The 25703-nt window shown below is 49.5% G+C and overlaps 1 protein-coding gene across 1 annotated transcript; it reads right to left on the bottom strand.

Moving 5' to 3' along the window:
- Nucleotides 1-6785: 6785 nt before the first annotated feature.
- On the bottom strand, nt 6786-20900 carry LOC140469596 (3-oxoacyl-[acyl-carrier-protein] reductase FabG). The gene is made up of 8 exons (XM_072566268.1): nt 20807-20900; nt 20109-20279; nt 19126-19304; nt 17750-17843; nt 16054-16123; nt 12824-12860; nt 10443-10506; nt 6786-7193 (listed from the first exon to the last, which is right to left on the bottom strand). Exons 1-8 carry the CDS (start codon nt 20837-20839, stop codon nt 7035-7037), a joined length of 807 nt encoding a protein of 268 aa, XP_072422369.1. The 5' UTR covers nt 20840-20900; the 3' UTR covers nt 6786-7034.
- Between the last annotated feature and the right edge of the window lie 4803 nt (nt 20901-25703).

The raw sequence follows: 25703 nt of genomic DNA, 5'->3' as shown, positions 1-25703 counted from the left end.
CACAGCGCAGGCGCACTGCACAGTGTCAATACCCGGATCACAGCGCAGGCGCACTGCACAGTGTCAATACCCGGATCACAGCGCAGGCGCACTGCACAGTGTCAATACCCGGATCACAGCGCAGGCGCACTGCACAGTGTCAATACCCGGATCACAGCGCAGGCGCACTGCACCTAGTCAATACCCGGATCACAGCGCAGGCGCACTGCACAGTGTCAATACCCGGATCACAGCGCAGGCGCACTGCACCTAGTCAATACCCGGATCACAGCGCAGGCGCATTGCCCAGGTCACAGCACAGTGTCAATACCCAGATCACAGCGCAGGCGCACTGCACAGTGCCAATACCCGGATCACAGCGCAGGCGCACTGCACAGTGTCAATACCCGGATCACAGCGCAGGCGCACTGCACAGTGCCAATACCCGGATCACAGCGCAGGCGCACTGCACAGTGTCAATACCCGGATCACAACGCAGGCGCACTGCCCAGGTCACAGCGCAGTGTCAATACCCGGATCACAGCGCAGGCGCACTGCCCAGGTCACAGCGCAGTGTCAATACCCGGATCACAGCGCAGGCGCACTGTCAATGCCTGTGCCATAGACAATGTCCACACTGTGCTGGTGTTTTAGGACAACCCAGTGTTGTCCCTGTCCCTCTCAACTACAAAACCCCTTGTGCACAAGTTATTTCAGACGAACTTATGTTCCAATTCAAATTTGTTTGCAAATAAAACAGAAATTGTCCACAATCTGAATAAAGTCAAAATATGTTCAATAGACAACAGCAAAGGAGTTTCAGCCAAATATCAATCCAGCTTTTACATATGTGCAGCCCAGGTGTGTTCACTTCATCCACAATCATCAACTTGTACTTACATAGCACGTTTCATGTAAAACAAAACTCTTCACATGGGCTTCCAAAATACTTGAACGGTAACATTGAGTGTAATTCGGGATACTGATCAGACCAGTTTTATATGAGCACAAATATCTGAGGATTATAGGACTGAAGAAGATTGAGGTCATGGAGATAATTAAGTACATGGATGTGTATAAGAATCTTAAACTGAGAATATTGCAAGAACCTGAACACTGTAGAACAGCAAGCATGGGAGCAATGGGAGAAATGAGGCCCTGTGTAAGTTAGAATTCTGGGTAACAGAGTTTTGGTTTGGGTGAAGTTTTTTCAAGAGCTGAAGGGACGAATGAGAGGCCAAAATTTATTTGGAAATGGTTATGCCTTCATTAATTTTGTATACCAGACAACAATGTCATCATCTCCCTGTCTGAGTATGTATACATGCATATATGCGTATATGTAAAAAGAAACACTGGATGTGGTTTGGCAGCATCTATGAAGAGAAAAATCAAAGTTGATGTTTCAGTTTAATGACCTTTTACCAGTCCTGACAAGGGCATTGAAATGTTAACTTGGTTTCTCTTTCTAATTTTATATAAAATATCAGTCGGATTATCCACCATTAATTATTTTGGCAGGAATTTGTTGTAAGACTGTGGGCTTTGGAATCAAAAACAACAAAACAGAAAAACTTAAGCATCTGGATCAGAAAGGATTTGATTAGAGGTCCAATAATCATTTTAAGGAAGGTGTTTGGTCTTATTCACTTGCCCATGATCCTCAATGGGAAATGCGTGGACAGGTAGGAGTTGGGTATTGGATGAATACACAATGGAGAAAGTGAGGACTACAGATGCTGGAGATCAGAGCTGAAAAATGTGTTGCTGGAAAAGCACAGCAGGTCAGGCAGCATCCAAGGAGCAGGAGAATCGACGTTTCGGGCATGAGCCCTTCTTCAGGAATGAGGAAGGTGTGCCAGAAGGGCTTATGCCTGAAACGTCAATTCTCCTTCTCCTTTGATGCTGCCTGACCTGCTGCGCTTTTCCAGCAACACATTTTTAAGCTCAAGCAGGCTAAGATAAAAGATAGGGAGGAGGGACTTGGGAAAGAGGCGTTGGGAATGCGATAGATAGAAGGAGATTAAGGTGAGCGTGATAGGCTGGAGAGGGGATGGCGGTGGAGAGGTCGGGAAGAAGATTGCAGGTCAAGAAGGCGGTGCTGAGTCCGAGGGTTGAGACTGAGATAAGGTGGGGGGAGGGGAAATGAGGAAGCTGGAAAAATCTGCATTCATCCCTTGTGGTTGGAGGTTTCCTAGGCGGAAGATGAGGCGCTCTTCCTCCAGGCGTCGTGTTGCCATGGTCTGGCTAACTCCCCACCAACGCTCGGGACACCACCCACGCCCTCCACCTCCTCTATGATTTTCGCTTCCCCGGCCCCCAACGCCTTATCTTCACCATGGACATCCAGTCCCTATATACCTCCATCCCCCATCATGAAGGCCTCAAAGCCCTCCATTTCTTCCTTTCCCGCCGAGCCAACCAGTACCCTTCCACTGACACCCTCCTTCGACTGACTGAACTAGTCCTCACTCTGAACAACTTCTCTTTCCAATCCTCCCACTTCCTCCAAACCAAAGGAGTAGCCATGGGCACCTGCATGGGCCCCAGCTATGCCTGCCTCTTCGTCAGATATGTGGAACAGTCCATTTTCCGCAGCTACACTGGCACCACCTCCCCCCCCCCACCTTTTCCTACGCTACATCGATGACTGTATCAGCGCTGCCTCGTGCTCCCACGAGGAGGTTGAAGTTCATCCACTTTACTAACACCTTCCACCCCGACCTCAAATTTACCTGGACCATCTCAGACTCCTCCCTCCCCTTCCTAGACCTCTCCATTTCTATCTCGGGCAACCGACTCAACACGGACATTTACTACAAACTGACCGACTCCCACAGCTACCTAGATTACACCTCCTCCCACCCTGCCCCCTGTAAAAACGCCATCCCATATTCCCAATTCCTTCGCCTTCGCCGCATCTGCTCCCAGGAGGACCAATTCCAATACCAAACAACCCAGATGGCCTCCTTCTTCAAAGACCGCAATTTCCCCTCAGATGTGGTTGACTTTGCTCTCCACCGCATCTCCTCCACTTCCCACTCCTCCGCCCTTGAACCCCGCCCCTCCAATCGCCACCAGGACAGAACCCCACTGGTCCTCACCTACCTCCCCACCAACCTCCAGATACATCGTATCATCCTTCGTCATTTCCGCCACCTCCAAACAGACCCCACCACCAAGGATATATTTCCCTCCCCTCCCCTATCAGCGTTCCGGAAAGACCACTCCCTCCTTGTCAGGTCCACACCCCCCACCAACCCAACCTCCAATCCCGGCACCTTCCCCTGCAACCACAAGAAATGCAAAACTTGTGCCCACACCTCCCCCCTCACTTCCCTCCAAGGCGCCAATGGATCCTTCCATATCCGCCACAAATTCACCTGCACCTCCACACACATCATTTACTGCATCCACTGCACCCGATGTGGCCTCCTCTATATTGGGGAGACAGGCCGCCTACTTGTGGAACATTTCAGAGAACACCTCTGGGACACCTGCACCAACCAACCCAACCACCCCATGGCTGAACACTTTAACTCCCCCTCCCACTCCACCAAGGACATGCAGCTCCTTGGCCTCCTCCATCGCCAGACCATGGCAACATGACACCTGGAGGAAGAGCGCCTCATCTTCCGCCTAGGAACCCTCCAGCCACAAGGGATGAATGCAGATTTCTCCAGCTTCCTCATGTCCCCTCCCCCCACCTTATCTCAGTCCCAACCCTCAGACTCAGCACCGCCTTCTTGACCTGCAATCTTCTTCCCGACCTCTCCGCCCCCACCCCCTCTCCGGCCTATCACCCTCACCTTAACCTCCTTCCACCTATCGCATTCCCAACGCCCCTCCCCCAAGTCCCTCCTCCCTACCTTTTATCTTAGCCTGCTGGACACACTTTCCTCATTCATGAAGAAGGGCTCATGCCTGAAACGTCAATTCTCCTGCTCCTTGGATGCTGCCTGACCTGCTGTGCTTTTCCATGAATACACGGTGCACTGGTCATTATGACTGGAACCACATTCAAGAACCAGTGATGTGGTGTATTTGGATTTTCAGAAGATTTTTGATAAGGTCCCTCATAAAAGATTAGTGGACAAAGTTAAAACAAATGGAATGGATTGGCATAAAAATACATAGGCGTAGATCAAGAATTAGTTTACAGGCAAGAGAATGGGAATAAATGGATCTTTTTCTGAGTGGAGACAGTAACTAGTCCAGGATCAGTGCTCAAGCCCTAACTATTCACAATATATACAGAAATGCCCTGGATGAGTGAACCAAATGCAACATTTCCAGGTTTGCTGGTGACACAAAACTGAGTGGGACTGAGTTGTGAACAGGATGCAAGGAAGCTTCAAGGTGATTTAACAGGTTAGGGAAGTGGGTAAACACATGATTCCTGATGAAGGGCTTTTGCCCAAAACGTGTATTCTCCTGCTCCTCGGATGCTGCCTGACCTGCTGCGCTTTTCCAGCACCACACTCTCAACTCTGATCTCCAGCATCTGCAGACCTCAGTTTCTCCCACATGGCAAATGCAGTACAACATAATTAAAAGTCATACACTTCAGTGTGAAAAAAAAGGCCGAGTATTATTTAAACAGAGAACTATTGGGAAGTGTGGATGTACAAAGGGATCTGGGTGTCCTTGTCCTCCAGTCAATAAAAGTAGACATGCAGGTGCAGCAAGCAATTAGGAAGGTAAATGTTATATTGGCCTACACTGCAAGAGGATTGGAGTTCAGAAATAAGGATGTCTTATTACAGGTTTGCAAGACATTGGCTGAGATCACACCCAGAGTAGTGTGTGCGGTTTTCATCTCCCTACCTAAGAAAGGGTATACTTGCGACTAAGCGAGTGCAGCCGAGGTTCACTAAGCTAATACCAGGGATGGCAGAACTGCCCTATGAGGAATAAACTGGACTTGTATTCAATAGAGTTTAGAAAGAGAGGAGAGGATCTGATTAAAATAAATTCAAACAGGGCTGGACAGACTGAATGCAGTGAGGATGTTTTGCCTGATCGAGGAGTCTAGAACCGGGGGTTGGAGTAGGCCACTTAGGTTTGAGATAAGGAAAATATTCTTTACTCAAAACGGTAGTGAACCTAGGGAATTCTCTACCGAAGAACGCTAACAGAGGCCAACTCATCAAATAGATTCAAGGAAGAGATAGATATATTTTTAGATTTTCAAAGCACCAAAAAGCGTGAGGATAATGCAAGAATACAGCATTGAGAAAGAGGACTAACCATGGTCACACAGAACGGCAAAGCACACTTGAAGGGTTGAATGGCCTTCTCTTGCTCCTGGTTTCTCTGTCTATGTCTGACATATTGAAGGATATAGAACACGAGTAATGGACAGCAATTCAGAAGTTGGGGTAATAGTGGGAAAGAAACCTGTTGGTGGTATTTCTAGTCTCCACTAAATCTGTGAAAGTTGTAAAACGAAAGTTGCAAATCTGTTGATGCCATTCAGACAGACTAGCTCACACACGAGAGCCTTTACTTTAATAAAGAAAGACTGCTCTTGCTGACACCCAAAAGCACTAGCAGCAACCTCACAATTATATGGAAACCAGGAGTGGCAAATACCTAATAATGAAAATCATCTAAGAGTATGTTGGTTAATAAAGTGTTAAACAACGCAGAATTATTTTACTTTGTAAAAATTAGCTTAGTATTGTGTATTCCCACGCATCCATCAGATTATTGATATGTTTGTTGAAATCAACAAAGAAAAGATGGGACTCCAACAATGTGGATCAAAGCTCTTGTGAACTTACTTTGTCCTCCTTTACTGTATCAATTGAGCACTGTCGACCAGTTGACTCATAACCTTCAGAAACCAAAACAACAGCCCAGAAATGACTTGAATTGACACGAGTCAACTCTTGGTAGCAGCCTCTTAAAAGGAAAGTGCGGTTGTTAGGATAAACCAATCCCCACTCTCAGTCTTCCATCTGAATTAGTGCTTCAGTGTATTCATAATCCTGCAATTAAATCCAGCTTTTAATTTTAGCCTGTAAACAAATGTTGAACAGTATAGAATTTGCCAATATCTGAATCAGAGCATGTGGACGACAACACACTGGCCTCCAGCGACTGATCTGGAGTAAGTAAAGAGTTGTCTATTCAAGTAGAATGTCCATACCTAAGGTTGATGTATTTATATATACACAGCTCGTTAAACAAAGCAAAATATCCTGAGGCACTTCACAGAAATCTTATCAGACAAAGCTTGACATTAAGCCACATGAAGAGATAACAGAGCAGGTGACCAGAAGCTTGGTCAAAAAGGTCAGCTGATGATAGTTAGTTGGAGAGAGTGGAGGGGTTCAGCAGAGAACAGCACAGGTTAGCACCCAGGCAGTGGACAAAAACAGTGGAGCGATAAAAAGCCAGGCACACTCACAAAGCCAGAAGTAAAACAGCGCCGATATCTCAGAAGGCTGGAAGAGATTCCTGAGGAATGGAGTGGTGAGACCACTAAGGGATTTAAAAACAAGGTTGAGAATTTCAAAATCAAGGTGTTGCTTTGCTGGGAGCCAGGGAAGGTAAGTGAGCACTCAGCAGATTGGGAATTGGACTCGGGCAAGACAAGGGGTAGCAGGGGTTTGAAACTGATAAAAGCACATATTTTGGAGCTGCAGATCTGAAATAAAGACAGCAAATGCTGGAAATATTTAGCAGGTGTGGTAACATCTGTTGGGAGAGAAATAAGAATTAGCACTTTGTGTCCAATGTCATTAGGTGAAAATCAGTTTGTACCAAATTCTACTGCAGTGAAAACAAAATGAATGACGTTTCAGGGACAAAAGGAACATAGATTTTATTCAAATTGAAGAAACTGAGTGGAGTGGAAATTCATCCAATTTCAATGCACCTTGTAGTTTCCCTGGAAACCCGTTCAGAAATGTCACACAGCCACTTCCTCATCAGTGATGGTGTTTCAAAGCACAGTGGCTGCTGGGAACACTGGCAATGACAAGGTGACCACGCTATAAACATCGCTCTTTGGGACCCTTGCCTGGCACATGTAGGAGTTTATCCAGTCACCGTGGGCACATGGCATGGCGCCCACCATCCACTGGCAGCGTGACTCCAGTGATGAAGGAAGCTGCATCGGAGGCCAGGAAAGCAATGGCTTGAGCCACTTCATCCACCTGTCCAGGACGCCCCAAGGCATGGGTCACCTTGCATTTATTCAGGAACTGCAAGGAAATGAGATAAGGTCAGAGCTAGCACACACCCATAATACCCATCCCTGTCTCTAGCCCCTCTCCCTGAATTAGCAATCCCCTTCTCCGTGCAGTGTGCCACTCTCCTCCTGCTTTGCCCTCTCCCTCAATACTGCAACCAATTGGCTATGAAGGCCGTCTCAGCCCCAGGACATCTCCCCAGGAGTTCCTCAGACGTCCTAGACCTCCTGTGCATCAGACGTTTGCTGATGTTCAGCACTATTTGTGACTCTCAGATACTAAAGCAGTCCACATCCAAATTCAACAAGACCTGGACAATATCCAGGCTTTGGCTGACAAGTGGCAATTAGCATTGATGCCACACGAATGCCAGGCAATTTGCCATCTCCAACGAGTGGATCTAACATTGCCCCTTGATGTTCACGAACATCACTGAAACCCCCACTATTAATATTCTAAAGGTTGCCATTTTACAGAAACTGATGAGGGGACAGTTACAATGTTTCAAAGATATTTAGATAGGTACATGAATAAGAAATGTTTGGAGGGAGGGATATGGGCCAAGCTCAGGCAGATGGGACCTTTTTAGTTTGGGATTATGGCCAGCATAGACTGGTTAGATGGAAAGGTCTATTTCTATGCTGCATGACTCTATGAACTGAACTAACCACATCTATACTGTGGCTGCAAGAGCAACTCAGAAGCTAGGAATACAGCAGTGGATACCTCACCTCCTGACTCCCCAAAGCCTGTCCACCATCTACAAGGAGAAAGTGAGGGCTGCAGATGCTGGGGATCAGAGCTTAAAAATGTGTTGCTGGAAAAGCGCAGCAGGTCAGGCAGCATCCAAGGAGCAGGAGAATCGAATTTTCTACAAGGCTCAAGCCAGGAGTGTGAGGGAATACTCCCCACTTGCCTGGATGGGTGTAGCTCCAACAACGCTCAAGAAGCTTGACGCCATCCAGGACAAAGCCACCAGCTTGATTGGCAGCACAGCCACAAACATCAAGTCACTCCACCATCAACACCCAGGAGATGAATTGCAGAAATTCACCAAGGCACTTACACTGCATCATCCAACTCCATACCAAAAAGACTAGATTAGATTCCCTATAGTGTGGAACCAGGCCATTTGGCCCATCAAGTCCACACCGACCCACCAAGAGTAACCCTCCCCCCTACATTTACCCCTGACTAATGCACCTAACACCATGGGCAATTTGGCAAGGCCAATTCACCTGACCTGCTCATCTTTGGATTGTGGGAGGAAACCTACACAGACACGGGGAGAATATGCAAACTCCACACAGACAGTCACCCGAGGTGGGAATTGAACCCTGGTCCCTGGTAACGTGAGGCAGCAGGGCTAACCACTGAGCCACCGTGCCACCCCAAACGATACTAGCACAGCCGATACATGGGAAAACCACCAACTGTAAGTTCCTCTACATCCATTCACCAATCCAACTTGGAAACAGATCATCGTTTCCTCACTGTCACTGTGTCAAAATCCTGCAATTCCCTCCCTGACAGCAATGTGGATCACACGGACTGCAGTGATTCAAGAAGGCAGCTCAATACCACCATCGCAAGGCCAACTAGGGAATGAACAGCACATGCTGGCCCCACCAGCAACACCCACATCTCCCAAATTAATTTTTAAAAATTAGAAGACGAGAACTGTGTATCAGGGACAAATAAGAGAAGTTCACCCAGCATTGCCTCCGGTGCATTCTCTGGATTCAGCGGGACAGCCATTAAACAAAGCCGAGCTTACAGACAGCGAAATTTGAATTTAATTTTAGAAATCCAGAAATCAAAACAAACAGACACTCGGCAGAACTTCAATACAAAGAAATGTAAGGCAACGCACTTCAGAAGACCAACCATGGAGAGACAATAAAGGGCTGAAAATGTGTTGCTGGAAAAGCGCAGCAGGTCAGGCAGCATCCAAGGAGCAGGAGAATCGACGTTCCAGGCATCAGCCCTTCTTCAGATTCCTGAAGAAGGGCTGATGCCCGAAACGTCGATTCTCCTGCTCCTTGGATGCTGCCTGACCTGCTGCGCTTATCCAGCAACACATTTTTCAGCTCTGATCTCCAGCATCTGCAGTGCTCACTTTCTCCTCAGAGACAATAAAGGCTCAATGATATAATTCTGAGGGGAGTACAGGAGCACAGAGACCTCGGGGTTCACGCTCACAATTCTCTGAAGGTGGCCACGCAAGGCGTCACAGTTGTTAAGATGGTTTTTAGGATCCTCGGGTTTTTAAATAGAAGTACAGAGTATACAGTTAATGCACGGAAGTGATGCTACACCTCTACAAAGCACTGGTCAGACCACATTAAGGGTATTGCGTTCAGTTCTGGGCACTTTATTTAAGGGAGGATGTTAAAATCCTGGACAGAGCACAATGTGTGCTAGAATTATACTTGAAATGAGGGATCTTAATTGCAAGGAAAAATTGGAGAAATCAGGTTTATTCTGTTTACAGCAGAGAAGATTAACAGGTGGCCTTATTGAGGTGCTCAGTCGCCTGAACAGGGCAAAGAAGGATGTTCCATTTCCACTCAGTGGTATGTCCATAACCACATCACAGTTTAAAGACTGTCAGCAAGATAGCTAGGAGTGAGATGAGGAGAGTTGCTAGGGATTTGAAATACCTTGCTTGGGAGAGTGTTGGAAGCAGATTCCACAAGAGGTTGCAAAAGAGAGCTGGATATATATTTGAAAGGGATGAATTTAGAGGGCTATGAAGATAGGGCTGGAGAATAGGAATGGCTGGACTGCTCTTTCAGGAGCCAGTACAGACTAGATGGGCCAATGGCCTCCTTCTGCAAAATTTGCTGAACATGTAATAAATATGTATTGAGGCAGGTAATCCCTGCATTCACCCTGGAGTAGTAGTGGCAGATGAGAGTAGGTCACCTGTTTCACACAATGAATATTCAAGTCAGAACCTCAAGAACTTGAGGAAACTGTGAGGATTACAAAGCTGCGTGTGCCAAGGGGTTCTTCAGTTTGCTCCCTATCCCTGTGCTGTACCTCTTCCCATTCCTGTAGCTGCAGGTTAGGTTCTGGACCCAACCCTCAGCCCCTCTGTAACAGACTGGGCACGGTGTAGAGTTATCCCAATCCCTCACTCCCTGAGGGGTATCCCGAAACTGGAACTGACTGGGTGGCTCAACTCCAGAATGAAAACATTACAGTGAGCAATCAGTGAGTCAGCTGACAGTCCAGTGACACTGGTCAGTAACGTACCTCAGCGTAATCGCCCTCACTCAGGCCAGCTCGCTTATGGATGTCCGTCACAATCACTCCAGGGCTAGAAAGGGGTAGGAAAATGAGAGAAGATTCAACAGTAGAGAGAGAAGAAGGCACACACACTGCGGCTCAGACCAGGGAACTTGCTGCTGATCCCTCACTGTGCTGAGCTAGTCACTCTCACCAGTGGGAGCAGGAACTGGTGGGAAATTGGCCAGAGAGAGAGAGAACTAGAGTTCTGAAAAAGTCATACCGAACTTGAAACATTAAGTCTGTTTCTCTCTCTACCATTCTGCCAGTCCTGCTGAGTTTCTCCAGCAATCTCTGTGCTTTTGAGACTGATGGTCTATGACCAGTAGTATTCCTCAAGGCTCTATGCTGGGACCTCTGTTGTTTGTAATTTATAAAAATGATTTAGTTGAAAATGAAAGTGCTCTGATTAGTAGGTTTACAGACAACATGAAAATTGGTGGAGTTGTGGATAGTGAGGAAGATTGTCAAAGAATACAGAAGGATATAGAGAAGTTGGAAACATAGGCAGAGAAATGGCAGATGGAGTTTAATCCAGACAAATGCGAGGTGATGTACTTTGGGAGGTCAAACACAAGACAAAATTGACAGGTGGGTAGGTTAGGTGGATCGGCCATGCTAAATTGCCCATAGTGTTCAGGGATGTGTAGGTTAGGTACATTAGAGAGGGGAAATGTAAAGTAATAGGGTAGGAGAATGAGTCTGGGTGGATTACTCTTCGGAGGGTCAGTGTGTATTTGTTGGGCCGAATGGCCTGTTTCCATACTGTCGGGATTCTATGACATGACCCTTCGGAGTACTGATGCATGGACGGGGGGAGGGGTTGCAAGTCCGTAGCTCCCTGAAAGTGCAACTCAAGTGGGTAAGGTGGTACAGAAGGCATCCAGCCTGCTTGCCTTCATCACGGCACAGTGGCTAGCACTTCTGCCTCACAGCGCCAGAGACCCGGGTTCAATTCCTACCTCAGGCGACTCTCTGTGTGGAGTTTGCACTTTCTCCCCGTGTCTGTGTGGGTTTCCTCCAGATGCTCTGGTTTCCTCCCACAGTCCAAAAATGTGCAGGTCAGGTGAATTGGCCATGCTAAATTGCCCCTAGTGTTAGGTAAGGGGTAGATGTAGGGGAATGGGTCTGGGTGGGTTGTGCTTCGGAGGATCTGTGTGGACTTGTTGGGCCAAAGGGCCTGTTTCCACACTGTAAGTAATCTAATCTAATCAGGTGAGTATAAAAGTTGCCAAGTTATGTTACAGCTGAATAGAACTTTAGTTAAGCCTCATTTGGAGTATTATGCGCACTTCTGGTCACCACTTTATAGGAAGGACGTAGAAGCTTTGCAGAGAATGCAAAGAGGTTTACCAGGATGTTGAACTGTATTAGATATAAAGGGGAGGTTTGACAAATTTGGACGGTCTTCCCCAGAGTATCAGAGGCTGAGGGGGGGGGCGACCTGTTAGAAATAAACTAAATTATGAGAGGCATTGATAGGTGGATAGTCAGAATCTTTTTTTCCCCAGGGTAGACATATGAAATACTAGAGGGCATAGTTTTAAGGCTAGAGGGTGAAAGCTTCAAGAAAATGTGATGAGAAAAGTTCTTTTTTCTGCAAAGGGTGGTAGGTGCCTGGAAGATGAGATGTTAAAAACAGATGACAGCAATATTTAAGAGGCCTTTAAGTAGACATATAGACAGGCAGCAATTAGAGGGATATGGAGTATGTGCGGGCCATTGGGATTAGTTTAGAGTTGCATCATGGTCAGCACAGACATGGTGGGCCGAAGGGCCTGTTCTTGTGCTGTACTGTTTGATGTTTGTTTATGATATCAAAGAACTAGGCTCAGGTGTGATGCGCTCTAAACAAGGGAGAGGGGGAAAGAGTGCCCAAGGCAAGATAGAGGCCAGTGGCAGGAGAGATCACAGGACAGTGAGAGCATGGATGTGTGCAGCAAGTAGGTGAGGGAGTGGGGAAGAAGAACAGAAGGTAGGGTGCTTGAAAGGTGACATAGGATGGAGGGAGGAGAAGGTCACATCTGGGGCGGTGTGAGCAGAAAGAGGTTGGGGGGGGGCAAGATACTCACAAGGAAAGGGAAACACAGACCTCGGGGCGGGGTGTTGGAGGGAGGGGGAGGGACAGGGACCATGCCGGAGGGATGAAGGGGGAAGAAGAGGGCAAAGCAGAAAGGGAATGAGAGGGAGCAGATGGTATGGGCATATGGAGGGCAGGTGGGAGGAATAACTGAGAGGACAAGAGAGGGGTTGCAGGGGAACAGTGACAGAAAATGTTAAGACAAAACCAAGAGTGACGTGATAATCCAGAACAGATCAGAAATGGGAAGAGAATAGCCATGACTCACCACACAGCATTCACTCGAACTTTTTTGGGAGCCAGATCTAGAGGGAGAGAAGCAGAGTATTACACTGGAGTCCTTTCCTCCTTCCGTTGGCAGTGTCACCCCCCTGACTGTCTCCAACCTATTGCAGATTTCAGAAACTCCAGGCCAGGATACAAGATTAGTCCAGCAGGGCTGAAACAGAACCAAGCAGGGAAAGCCCCTCTTTATCAATATAGATGTGATCAGAATGGGCTGACAGAATTTCAGCCTCGGAGCTGAAACTCTCACATTTCCTCGGAAAACTGTGAACTCCAGTCTCTCTCAGCTCTCAGATAAAAATATGGCAAAGACACAGCTAGGAGAGAATCAAACGAAGGGTGAAACCAAAACCAGAGCCCAGAGTAATATCAATGAGACAAATCACAGATGGGAGTCCAACATAATGAGACAAAACAGAATGCAGTCTCAAAGTTGGATGGTGTAAAGGGAGCTTTACCCTGTGCCTAACTCCATGTCCTTAGCGTGTTTGATGGGGATAGTGTCAAGGTAGCTTTGCTTTCAGTTTAAAAGAGTAGAGGGAATTTTACTCTGTATCTGACATGATGCTGTACCTGTCCTTGGAGTGTTTAATGGGACAGTGTCGAGTAGATTGAATTATTACTTCAGTTTATAAAAAAATGTAGAGGTAGCTTTACTCTGTATCCAATGCCATGCTGTCCCTGTCCTGGATTGTTTGATGGGGATAGTGCAGGTGGAGATGTACTTTAAGTTTAAAAGAGTAGAGGGAACTTTAGACCATAAGCCATAGGAGCAGAAATTAGTCCATTCAGCCCAAGTCTGCTCCTCCATTCAATCACGGCTGATAATTTTCTCAATGCCATTCTCCAATTTGTCCTTAAAACCTTTGATCCCCGTAACAATCAAGAACCTATCTACCACTGTTTTAAATAAAGTCAATGACCTGGCCTCCACAGCCTTCTGTGGCAATGCATTCCATAGATTAGAAACATAAAGGATAGGAGCAGGAAGAGGCCATTCGGCCCTTTGAGCCTGCTCCACCATTCATCACCGATTGTCCAACTTAATAGCCTCAACCTGCTTTCTCCATTTAACCTTTGATCCCATTCGCCCCAAATGCTACATTCTAGCTGCTTCCTGAATATGTTTAATGTTTTGGTCACAACATCCTTCCTGTGTCAATGAATTCCACAGGCTCATCACTCTTTGGGTGAAGAAATAGCTCCTCATCTCTATCATAAATGGTCTCCCCTGAATCCTCAGACTGTGACCCCTAGTTCTGGACACACCCACCATTGGGAACATCCTTGCCGCATCCACGCTGTCTAGTCCTGTCAGAGCTTTATAAGTCTCTATAAGATCGCTCCTCATTAGTCTGAACTCCAATTAAAAGAATGCTAACCTCGTCAATCTCTCCTCATGCGTCAGTCCTGCCATCCCTGGAAGCAGCCTGGTAAATCTTCGCTGTACTCCCTCGAGAGCAAGAGCATCCTTCCTCAGAAAAGGAGACCAAAACGACTCACAATCTTCTAGGTGTTGCCTCACCAAGGCCCTGTATAACTGCACCAACCACATCCCTGCTCCTGTACTAAATACCTCTCTCTATTCAGCTCAACATACCTTTTGCCTTCTTTCCCGCCTGCTGCACCTGCATGTTCACCTTCAGCGCCTGGTGCACAAGGACACCCAGGTCCCGCTGCACACTCCCCTCTCCCAATTTACTGCCATTCAGGTAGTAACCTGCGTTCTTGCTTTTGCTTCCAAAGTGAATAACCTTACATTTATCCAAATTATACTGCATCTGCCATTTATCTGCCCACTCACCCAACCAGTCCCGATCATACTGAAGGATCCCTGCGCCCTCCCACCTAACTCTGTATCAATCAAAATCTTGGCGATGTTACAGTTTGTTTCCTCATCCAAATCATTAGCATATATTGTGAATAGCTGGGGCCCTAGTAACGATCCCTGTGGCACCCCACTGCTTAATGCCTGACAAATTGAAAAGGATTCATTAACTCGTCCCCTTTGATTCCTCTCTGCCCAACCAGCTTTCTATCCAGCTCAATACATTACACCACACTCTCTGGGCAGAAGAAGTTCCTCAAGGATCTTTTCTTTACTCTATGACTGTGCCCTCAGGTTGTAGTCTCTCGTCCAAATAGAAACACCTTCCCAATGTCCACTCTATCCCAGCCTTTCGGTATTCTGTAAGATTCCCCCACACACCTTCTAAACTCCATCGAGTATAGATCCAGAGTCCTCAAACATTCCTTATATGTTAGGCTTTTCATTGCTGGGATCATTCTCGTGAAGCTCCTCTGGATCCACTCCAGGGCCAGTCCATCCTTCCCGAGGTATGGGGCCCAAAACTGGAGCACACAATATTCTAAATGTGGTCTGCCCAGCGGCTTATAAAGCCTCAAAAGTACATTCCTGCTTTTGTATTTTAGTCAGCTCGAAATAAATGCCAACATTGTATTTGCCTTCTCACTACTGACTCATCCTGTAAGTTAACCTTCAGAGAATCCTCTGCTAGGACTGCGTGAATTCAGATACACTTTCAGCCCTGTCCCTCTTCTCATTGTCATCCCTTTATCCAATGTGCTTAAAGTTAGATTCCTGACCCTTTTCCAAACACTGTCCTTTTTACTCTGTATCTAACCCCTATGCACTGTGTGTCCTTGGAATGTTTAATGGGGACAGAATAAAGGGAGGTTTTCTTTCAGTTTACAAGAGTACAGTTAGCTTTACTTTCAGTTTAAAAGTATGCAGTGAGCTCCAATTCTGATCAGCATTAAACAGAGCTCAAAATGTAATAACAGCTCATTTTCTAGCAACTTGAGCAAAGTAACATGTCCCATAGGTTTCACGCAACATTCTGCTGGAAATTGTGACACAATGAACGCTAGGAGGTTTTAAGACAGACAAAAAGTCAGTCAAAGATGGAGTTTTCCAAGGAAAAGGTGAGGGGAAGCAACAGAAAGCTAAAATGATTTTGGGGAGGAAATTACGAATTGAGGGGGTCAGGCATCTGATGGCATAAACACCAAAAACTGGGGAATCAAAATGGGAGATACTAAAGAGTGCAGGATGTGAGGAAGGCAAATAATTCAGAGGATTGTGGTGCATGAGAGAGAGAGAGAGGTTTGGGTGGTGGGGGGAGCAGGACCATGGAAGTGTTATGATTTAACACAATAGTAGACAGAATTTTCCAAAGAGATTACACTTACCGAGGGCCAAACACCGTGTGAACTGGTCCAGGGCTGATTTTGACATGCAGTAGGCCACGACTCCAGGGAACTACAAAAAGTGAAGATTAAAAAAATCACTGTAAGTACTGGATACAGGTTCAAGTTTAAGGGAATATCAGTGACTCTTCTCCACCAGCCCTGAACCAAGTCAAATGGTCATTCAGTCTCTCACTGCTCCAGCAGCTCGACAGTTAAATCATGTGAGTGACAAAATCCTGGAGCTCCCTTCCTAACAGCACTCTGGGAGTTTCCAAGGACTGCTCACCTCTACCTTTTCAAGGGCAACCAGGAATGAGCAATAAATACTAGCCTCGCCAGTGACACTAACTCAATATGAATAAATTACGTCAAAAAAAAATTTGCGCATGACAAGGTCCCACAGACAGCAATGTGATCATGAGCTGATATTGTTTGAAGGATAAGTAGGAAAATCCAAAGGGGGTAAGAGGCAGTAATTGCAAAATTAAGTATGAACAAATACTTGTAAGGAATGTTGAACTAATAATAATCATGGACAGCTGGTACAGTAGGATAAGGAGCTGGTGATAGTTTATATCTGTTTTCATCGAGAAGGAAGGAGTCATCAAAACTGAGCAATAAGTCACGAGGAAGAACTTAGTGAGTTTAGTACAAATTCCGAAAAAGTTAAGATTACAGTGTGGAAACAGGCCCTTCAGCCCAACAAGTCCACACCGACCCACTGAAGCGCAACCCACCCATACCCTTACATCTACCCCTTACCTAACACTACGGGCAACTTAGCATGGCCAATTCACCTGACCTGCACATCTTTGGACTGTGGGAGGAAACCGGAGCACCCGGAGGAATGTGCAAACTCCACGCAGTCAGTCGCCCGAGGCGGGAATTGAACCCGGGTCTCTGGCGCTGTGAGGCAACAGTGCTAACCACTGTGCCACCGTGTCACCCACTAAATACAGCAAATGAAAATCAAAGGCAGACAGATGTTCAGGACCTGGTAGCTCCCATAGAATCACAGAAATCCTACAGTGCGGAAGCAGGCCACTCAACCCATTGTCCATACTAATCTTCCAAAGAGCATCGCACCCAGACCCGCCCCCTACTCTATCCCTGTAACCCTGCATTTCCAACGGCTAATCCACCTAGCCTGCGGATCTCTGGATACTATGGGCAATTTAGCATGGCCAATCCACCTAACCTGCACATCTTTGGATTGTGGGAGGAAACCAGAGCACCCAGAGGGAACCCACGCAGACGCGGGCAGACTCCACACAGACAGTTGCCCAAGGGGGGAATTGAACCTAGATGCCTGGCGCTGTGAGACAGCAATGCTAATCACTGAGCTACTGTGCTGCCCATCCCGGTGAATGAATGGAAACAGATGCAGGAACTGTATATGCATCAGTGAAAACCTTTTACAAATCCTATTTCAGAATATTTAACATGTCACCAAGAATTCAGACAAGACTTCTTGGTTTAGCTGTGGTTGCCAGTATAGACCTCTGACAGTGCAGCACTCCCTCAGCCTGGACCATGCTCAAGTCCCTAATGTGGGAGGTAAATCCATTACCCACCCTCTCTCAGTATCATAGATTCAAACTCATGACAGAACAGTGGGGAATGCTATAATCCCAGCCATTTGTTACTGGAATCAATAAACAGTCACAATCAGTGAGTTCTGTTTTTTCACACTTACCGATCGCTGGCCATTGACACTGGACACATTGACAATGGAGCCCTGGCTCTGGATGAGATGGGGCACAGCCAGGCGAGTGAGATTGTAGACAGACCTATTGGACAGAACACAAACACACAACGTCGAGAATAAAGAACTGCCTGAAAGCTCAGCCTTTCCACACGTGAGGGAGTCGAAAACCAGAGGGTTTACAATGAGAGGAGAAAGATATAAAAGAGACCTAAGGGACAACTTTTTCACGCAGAGGGTGGTACGTGTATGGAATGAGCTGCCAGAAGAGGTGATGAAGGCTGGTACAATTGCAACATTTAAAAGGCATCTGGATGGGTACATGAATAGGAAGGATTTGGAGGGATATGGAATAAGTGCTGGAAAATGGGACAAGGTCAGATTGGGATATCTGGTTGGCATGGACGAGTTGGACCGAAGGGTTTGTTTCCATGTTGTACAGCTCTATGACATCCTGTAAACAGCTTTAACTAATTGATAGAGAAGGGATTGTGGGGCTAGATTTATATCAAATCAGTTCTATAAAGGTAAATCTCAATGGTGAGTACATAACTCACAGCAACATCAAATTAGCTGGGAAGTTTCAGTAATTTTATTAACTGCCTTAGAAGCATATAATGGAATTCCACACCTTCATTAAAACAGTCTGAGACAACGGAGGGGTTTTGTAGCATATTTCAGAGAAATTTATCTTAATAATGTTGAACTTGTTTCATTCATCGTCCCCAAAAAAACACCCCAGCACAGGGTTAGATACAGAGCAATGCTCCCTTGACTCTTTCAAACTGAAAGTAAAGCTCCATCTACTCATTTAAACTGAAAGTAAAGCTTCCCCTACACTATCTCTCTCAATAATCCAAACGAGGGACAGCACCAGGTTAGATATTGTGTAGCACTGCCCCAATCCTATTTTCAAACTGAAAGAAAAGCTCGCTCTACAATGTCTCTGTTAAACACTCCCAGGACAGGTAAAGTATAGCGTTAGATACTCAGTAAAGCTCTATGTACACTTCTCAAAATCCCCCAAGTCAAATACGTCATGGGGTGAGACACAAAGTTGACCTTCTTCTACTCTTTTAAACTGCAAGTAGAGTTTTCTCGACACTGTCCCTTCAAACACTCCCAGAACAGATATTGCATAAAGTTAGATGCAGAGTATTGCTCCAAGGGGGAAGAGAGAGGCAAAAAAAAGGGGGGGTGGGGGGAAGAGACATGGGGGAAGAGAGGGGGAAGGGGCGAGGGGGAGGAAGAGGGAAGACTGGGGGGAAGACATGGGCAAGGGGGTGAATACGGGGAGGTAATGACTGGGGGAGAGGAGCTGTTTCTCAGGAGTGATCCAGTGAAAGTAGCCCAAGAGCTGGCTATACCTGACATTAACATTCATAACTTGGTCAAAGTGTTCCATGCTTGTGGTTTCAATAGTCCCCATGTGCAGTATTCCTGCGCTGTTTACAAGTACATCCAACCGTCCATAGTGATTCAGCGTTTCTTCAACCACCTTCTCCACAGTCGCCTCATCGGTCAGGTCACCGGGAAGCAGCAGAGGCTGCAGGGAAAACAAAGGGAAACACTGAGTTTATAGCGAAACACACCTAGAGATTTCTCAATTCTCCCTGTAGCTTGGTGGTAATCTCTGGAATGCTCTGGCCCAGAAGGCAGTGGAGGCCAAGTCTTTGGATACTTTCAAGAAAGAGATGGACAATGCTCTTAGTCATAGTGGAATCAAGGGTTCGATTAGAATAGATTCCCTACAGTGTGGAAACAGGCCCTTCGGCCCAACCAGTTCACACCGACCCTCCAAAGAGTAACCCACCCAGACCCGTTTCCCTTTGACTAATGCACCTAACACTATGGGCAATTTAGCATGGCCAATTCACCTGACCCGCACATCTTTTGGATTAGTGGGAGGAAACCAGAGCACCCAGAGGAAACCCACTCAGACATGGGGAGAATGTGCAAACTCCACACAGACAGTCGCCCGAGGCTTGAATCGAACCTGGAATCTTGGTGCTGTGAGACCCAGGGTTATGGGGATAAGGCAGGAACAGGATACTGATTGTGGATGATCAGCCATGATCATAATGAATGGTGGTGCTGGCTCGAAGGGCTGAATGGCCTACTCCTGCACCTATTGTCTAAACTCACTGTGGCACAGGGTTAAAACTAGTACAGTTGAAAAGGGGAAGGAATCAATTGCTGGATATTTTAGGGTATAAAATATATGAACCACTAAGATCCAGGGTGAATCATGAGGATGGCTGCAACAATGCCAACCCATTTCCTCCCCCCACCCACCTCACAGTGGTGCAGTACACCTGGAAATGTCAGGTTTCCATGACTGTTTACTCACCAGGCACTCTCCTCCCTCCTCACATGCCTTGCCCACTTTGGTCAGATTCTCCACATTCCTTCCATTCAGAGCCAACTTGACTCCCAGTCTGGCAAAAAGGATGGCAGTGCCAGCCCCAATTCCTGAACTGGCACCAGTGACGAGTGCCACTTTCCCCTGGAGCGACAGTCTCTAGAAATAGACAAAAACATCAGCTGGCTGGGGGTGGGGGGGTTGGTCAGAAGGGGGAGAGCAGGGGAGAGAGGGGGGAGAATGGGGGGAGGGGAGAGAGTGGGGAGAGTAATGGGCAGGAGAGAGAGTGAGGGAGGGGGAGGGAGAGAGTGAGGGAGAATGGGGGGGAGAGGGGAGAGAGTGGGGAGAGTAATGGGCAGGAGAGAGAGTGAGGGAGGGGGAGGGAGAGAGTGAGGGAGGGGGAGGGAGAGAGTGAGGGAGGGGGAGGGAGAGAGTGAGGGAGGGGGAGGGAGAGAGTGAGGGAGAATGGGGGGGAGAGGGGAGAGAGTGGGGAGAGTAATGGGCAGGAGAGAGAGTGAGGGAGGGGGAGGGAGAGAGTGAGGGAGGGGGAGGGAGAGATGGGGAATTGAATTGGGGGAGAGAGTGGGGGGAGGGGGGGAGACAGAATGCGGTGAGGGGGTAGAATGAAGAGTGACGGGTCGAGTGGATGATGCCGCTCGGCCCCTCTCCCCCGGTCCCGCACGGACCTGAGTTACCGCGTCCACCGGCAGCGCCGCCATTTTCACCGGAAACGGCGCCTCTCAGGGGGTGGGGACAGTGTGTTGTCAGTGTATTATCCCCCTCAGGGGGGTGGGGACAGTGTGTTGTCAGTGTATCATCACCCTCAGGGGGGTGGGGACAGTGTGTTGTCAGTGTATCATCACCCTCAGGGGGGTGGGGACAGTGTGTTGTCAGTGTATTATCCCCCTCAGGGGGGTGGGGACAGTGTGTTGTCAGTGTACTGACCCCCCTCAGGGGGGTGGGGACAGTGTGTTGTCAGTGTATTATCCCCCTCAGGGGGGTGGGGACAGTGTGTTGTCAGTGTATCATCACCCTCAGGGGGGTGGGGACAGTGTGTTGTCAGTGTATCATCACCCTCAGGGGGGTGGGGACAGTGTGTTGTCAGTGTATTATCCCCCTCAGGGGGGTGGGGACAGTGTGTTGTCAGTGTACTGACCCCCCTCAGGGGGGTGGGGACAGTGTGTTGTCAGTGTACTGACCCCCTCAGGGGGGGTGGGGACAGTGTGTTGTCAGTGTACTGACCCCCTCAGGGGGGGTGGGGACAGTGTGTTGTCAGTGTACTGACCCCCCTCAGGGGGTGTGGGGACAGTGTGTTGTCAGTGTACTGACCCCCCTCAGGGGGTGTGGGGACAGTGTGTTGTCAGTGTATTATCCCCCTCAGGGAGCGTGGGGACAGTGTGTTGTCAGTGTACTGACCCCCCTCAGGGGACGGGGACAGTGTGTTGTCATTGTACTGACCCCCCTCAGGGAGCGTGGGGAGAGTGTGTTGTCATTGTACTGACCTCCCTCAGGGGGGTGGGAACAGTGTGTTGTCAGTGTTCCGACCCCCCTCAGGGGGGTGGGGACAGTGTGTTGTCAGTGTATTATCCCCCTCAGGGGGGTGGGGACAGTGTGTTGTCAGTGTATTATCCCCCTCAGGGAGCGTGGGGACAGTATGTTGTCATTGTACTGACCCTCCTCAGGGGGGTGGGGACAGTGTGTTGTCATTGTACTGGCCCCCCTCAGGGAGCGTGGGGACAGTGTGTTGTCATTGTACTGACCCCCCTCAGGGGGTGTGGGGACAGTGTGTTGTCAGTGTACTGACCCCCCTCAGGGGATGGGGACAGTGTGTTCTCAGTGTAATGACCCCCCCTCAGGGGGGTTGGGGACAGTGTGTTGTCATTGTATTACCCCCCCCCCAGGGGGGTGGGAACAGTGTGTTGTCAGTGTTCCGACCCCCCTCAGGGGGGTGGGGACAGTGTGTTGTCAGTGTATTACCCCCTCAGGGGGGTGGGGACAGTGTGTTGTCATTGTACTGACCCTCCTCAGGGGGGTGGGTACAGTGTGTTGTCATTGTACTGACCTCCCTCTGGGGGGAGGGGACCATGTGTTGACATTGTACTGACCTCCCTCAGGGGGGTGGGGACCGTGTGTTGTCAGTGTACTGATCCCGCTCAGGGGGGTGGGGACAGTGTGTTGTCATTGTACTGACCCCCCTCAGGGGGTGTGGGGACAGTGTGTTGTCAGTGTACTGACGCCCCTCAGGGGACGGGGACAGTGTGTTGTCATTGTATTGGCCCCCCTCAGGGGAGGTGGGGACAGTGTGTTGTCAGTGTACTGACCCTCCTCAGGGGGGTGGGGACAGTGTGTTGTCATTGTAATGACCCCCTCAGGGGATGGGGACAGTGTGTTGTCAGTGTACTGACCCCCCTCAGGGGGATGGGGACAGTGTGTTGTCATTGTACTGACCCCCCTCAGGGGGCGTGGGGACAGTGTGTTGTCAGTGTCTGACCCTCCTCAGGGTGGTGGGGACAGTGTGTTGTCAGTGTATTACCCCCCTCAGGGGGATGGGGACAGTGTGTTGTCAGTGTATCATCCCCCTCAGGGGGGTGGGGACAGTGTGTTGTCAGTGTATCATCGCCCTCAGGGGGGTGGGGACAGTGTGTTGTCAGTGTATTATCCCCCTCAGGGGGGTGGGGGCAGTGTGTTGTCAGTGTATTACCCCCCTCAGGGGGGTGGGGACAGTGTGTTGTCAGTGTATCATCCCCCTCAGGGGGGTGGGGACAGTGTGTTGTCAGTGTATCATCCCCCTCAGGGGGGTGGGGACAGTGTGTTGTCAGTGTATTATCCCCCTCAGGGGGGTGGGGACAGTGTGTTGTCAGTGTACTGACCCTCCTCAGGGGGGTGAGGACAGTGTGTTGTCAGTGTACTGACCCCCTCAGGGGGGGTTGGGACAGTGTGTTGTCATTGTACTGACCCCCCTCAGGGGGTGTGGGGACAGTGTGTTGTCAGTGTACTGACCCCCCTCAGGGGGTGGGGACAGTGTGTTGTCATTGTACTGACCCCCCTCAGGGGACGGGGACAGTGTGTTGTCATTGTACTGACCCCCCTCAGGGGGTGGGGACAGTGTGTTGTCAGTGTATCATCACCCTCAGGGGGGTGGGGACAGTGTGTTGTCAGTGTACTGACCCCCTCAGGGGGGTGGGGACAGTGTGTTGTCAGTGTACTGACCCCCTCAGGGGGTGGGGACAGTGTGTTGTCAGTGTAGTGACCCTCCTCAGGGCGGTGGGGGACAGTGTGTTGTCAGTGTACTGACCCCCTCAGGGGGTGGGGACAGTGTGTTGTCAGTGTACTGACCCCCCTCAGGGGGTGGGACAGTGTGTTGTCAGTGTATTATCCCCCTCAGGGGGGTGGGGACACTGTGTTGTCAGTGTACTGACCCCCTCAGGGGGGTGGGGACAGTGTGTTGTCAGTGCACTGACCCCCTCAGGGGGTGGGGACAGTGTGTTGTCAGTGTACTGACCCCCTCAGGGGGTGGGGACAGTGTGTTGTCAGTGTACTGACCCCCTCAGGGGGGTGGGGACAGTGTGTTGTCAGTGTATTATCCCCCTCAGGGGACGGGGACAGTGTGTTGTCAGTGTATTATCCCCCTCAGGGGGTGGGGACAGTGTGTTGTCAGTGTACTGACCCCCTCAGGGGGGTGGGGACAGTGTGTTGTCAGTGTACTGACCCCCCTCAGGGGGGTGGGGACAGTGTGTTGTCAGTGTACTGACCCCTCAGGGGGGTGGGGACAGTGTGTTGTCAGTGTACTGACCCCCTCAGGGGGTGGGGACAGTGTGTTGTCAGTGTACTGACCCCCCTCAGGGGGTGGGGACAGTGTGTTGTCAGTGTACTGACCCCCCTCAGGGGGGTGGGGACAGTGTGTTGTCAGTGTACTGACCCCCTCAGGGGGGTGGGGACTGTGTGTTGTCAGTGTACTGACCCCCCTCAGGGGGGTGGGGACAGTGTGTTGTCAGTGTACTGACCCCCTCAGGGGGGGTGGGGACAGTGTGTTGTCAGTGTACTGACCCCCCTCAGGGGGGGTGGGGACAGTGTGTTGTCAGTGTATCATCCCCCTCAGGGGGGTGGGGACAGTGTGTTGTCAGTGTATCATCCCCCTCAGGGGGGTGGGGACAGTGTGTTGTCAGTGTATCATCACCCTCAGGGGGGTGGGGACAGTGTGTTGTCAGTGTATTATCCCCCTCAGGGGGGTGGGGACAGTGTGTTGTCAGTGTACTGACCCCCCTCAGGGGGGTGGGGACAGTGTGTTGTCAGTGTACTGACCCCCTCAGGGGGGTGGGGACAGTGTGTTGTCAGTGTACTGACCCCCTCAGGGGGTGTGGGGACAGTGTGTTGTCAGTGTATTATCCCCCTCAGGGAGCGTGGGGACAGTGTGTTGTCATTGTACTGGCCCCCCTCAGGGAGCGTGGGGACAGTGTGTTGTCATGTACTGACCCTCCTCAGGGGGGTGGGGACAGTGTGTTGTCATTGTACTGACCCCCCTCTGGGGGGTTGGGGACAGTGTGTTGTCAGTGTACTGACCCCCCTCAGGGGATGGGGACAGTGTGTTCTCAGTGTAAAGACCCCCCCTCAGGGGGGTTGGGGACAGTGTGTTGTCATTGTATTACCCCCCCCCCCAGGGGGGTGGGGACAGTGTGTTGTCAGTGTTCCGACCCCCCTCAGGGGGGTGGGGACAGTGTGTTGTCAGTGTATTACCCCCTCAGGGGGGTGGGTACAGTGTGTTGTCATTGTACTGACCCTCCTCAGGGGGGTGGGGACAGTGTGTTGTCATTGTACTGACCTCCCTCTGGGGGGAGGGGGACCATGTGTTGTCATTGTACTGACCTCCCTCAGGGGGGGTGGGGACCGTGTGTTTGTCAGTGTACTGATCCCGCTCAGGGGGGTGGAGACAGTGTGTTTTCATTGTACTGACCCCCCTCAGGGGGTGTCGGGACAGTGTGTTGTCAGTGTACTGACGCCCCTCAGGGGACGGGGACAAGTGTGTTGTCATTGTATTGGCCCCCCTCAGGGGAGGTGGGGACAGTATGTTGTCAGTGTACTGACCCTCCTCAGGGCGGTGGGGACAGTGTGTTGTCATTGTAATGACCCCCTCAGGGGATGGGGACAGTGTGTTGTCAGTGTACTGACCCCCCTCAGGGGGCGTGGGGACAGTGTGTTGTCATTGTACTGACCCCCCTCAGGGGGCGTGGGGACAGTGTGTTGTCAGTGTCTGACCCTCCTCAGGCGGGTGGGGCACAGTGTGTTGTCATTGTACTGACCCCCCTCAGGGGGATGGGGACAGTGTGTTGTCAGTGTATTACCCCCTCAGGTGGATGGGGACAGTGTGTTGTCAGTGTATCATCCCCCTCAGGGGGGTGGGGGACAGTGTGTTGTCAGTGTATCATCGCCCTCAGGGGGGTGGGGACAGTGTGTTGTCCAGTGTATTATCCCCCCTCAGGGGGGTGGGGACAGTGTGTTGTCAGTGTATTACCCCCCTCAGGGGGATGGGGGACAGTGTGTTGTCAGTGTATCATCCCCCTCAGGGGGGTGGGGACAGTGTGTTGT

This window comes from Chiloscyllium punctatum, chromosome 49 (assembly GCF_047496795.1).
Source record: "Chiloscyllium punctatum isolate Juve2018m chromosome 49, sChiPun1.3, whole genome shotgun sequence".
NCBI lineage: Eukaryota > Metazoa > Chordata > Chondrichthyes > Orectolobiformes > Hemiscylliidae > Chiloscyllium > Chiloscyllium punctatum.
Note: the sequence above shows the minus strand (reverse complement) of the source record. Positions and strands in the feature narration are given on the sequence as shown.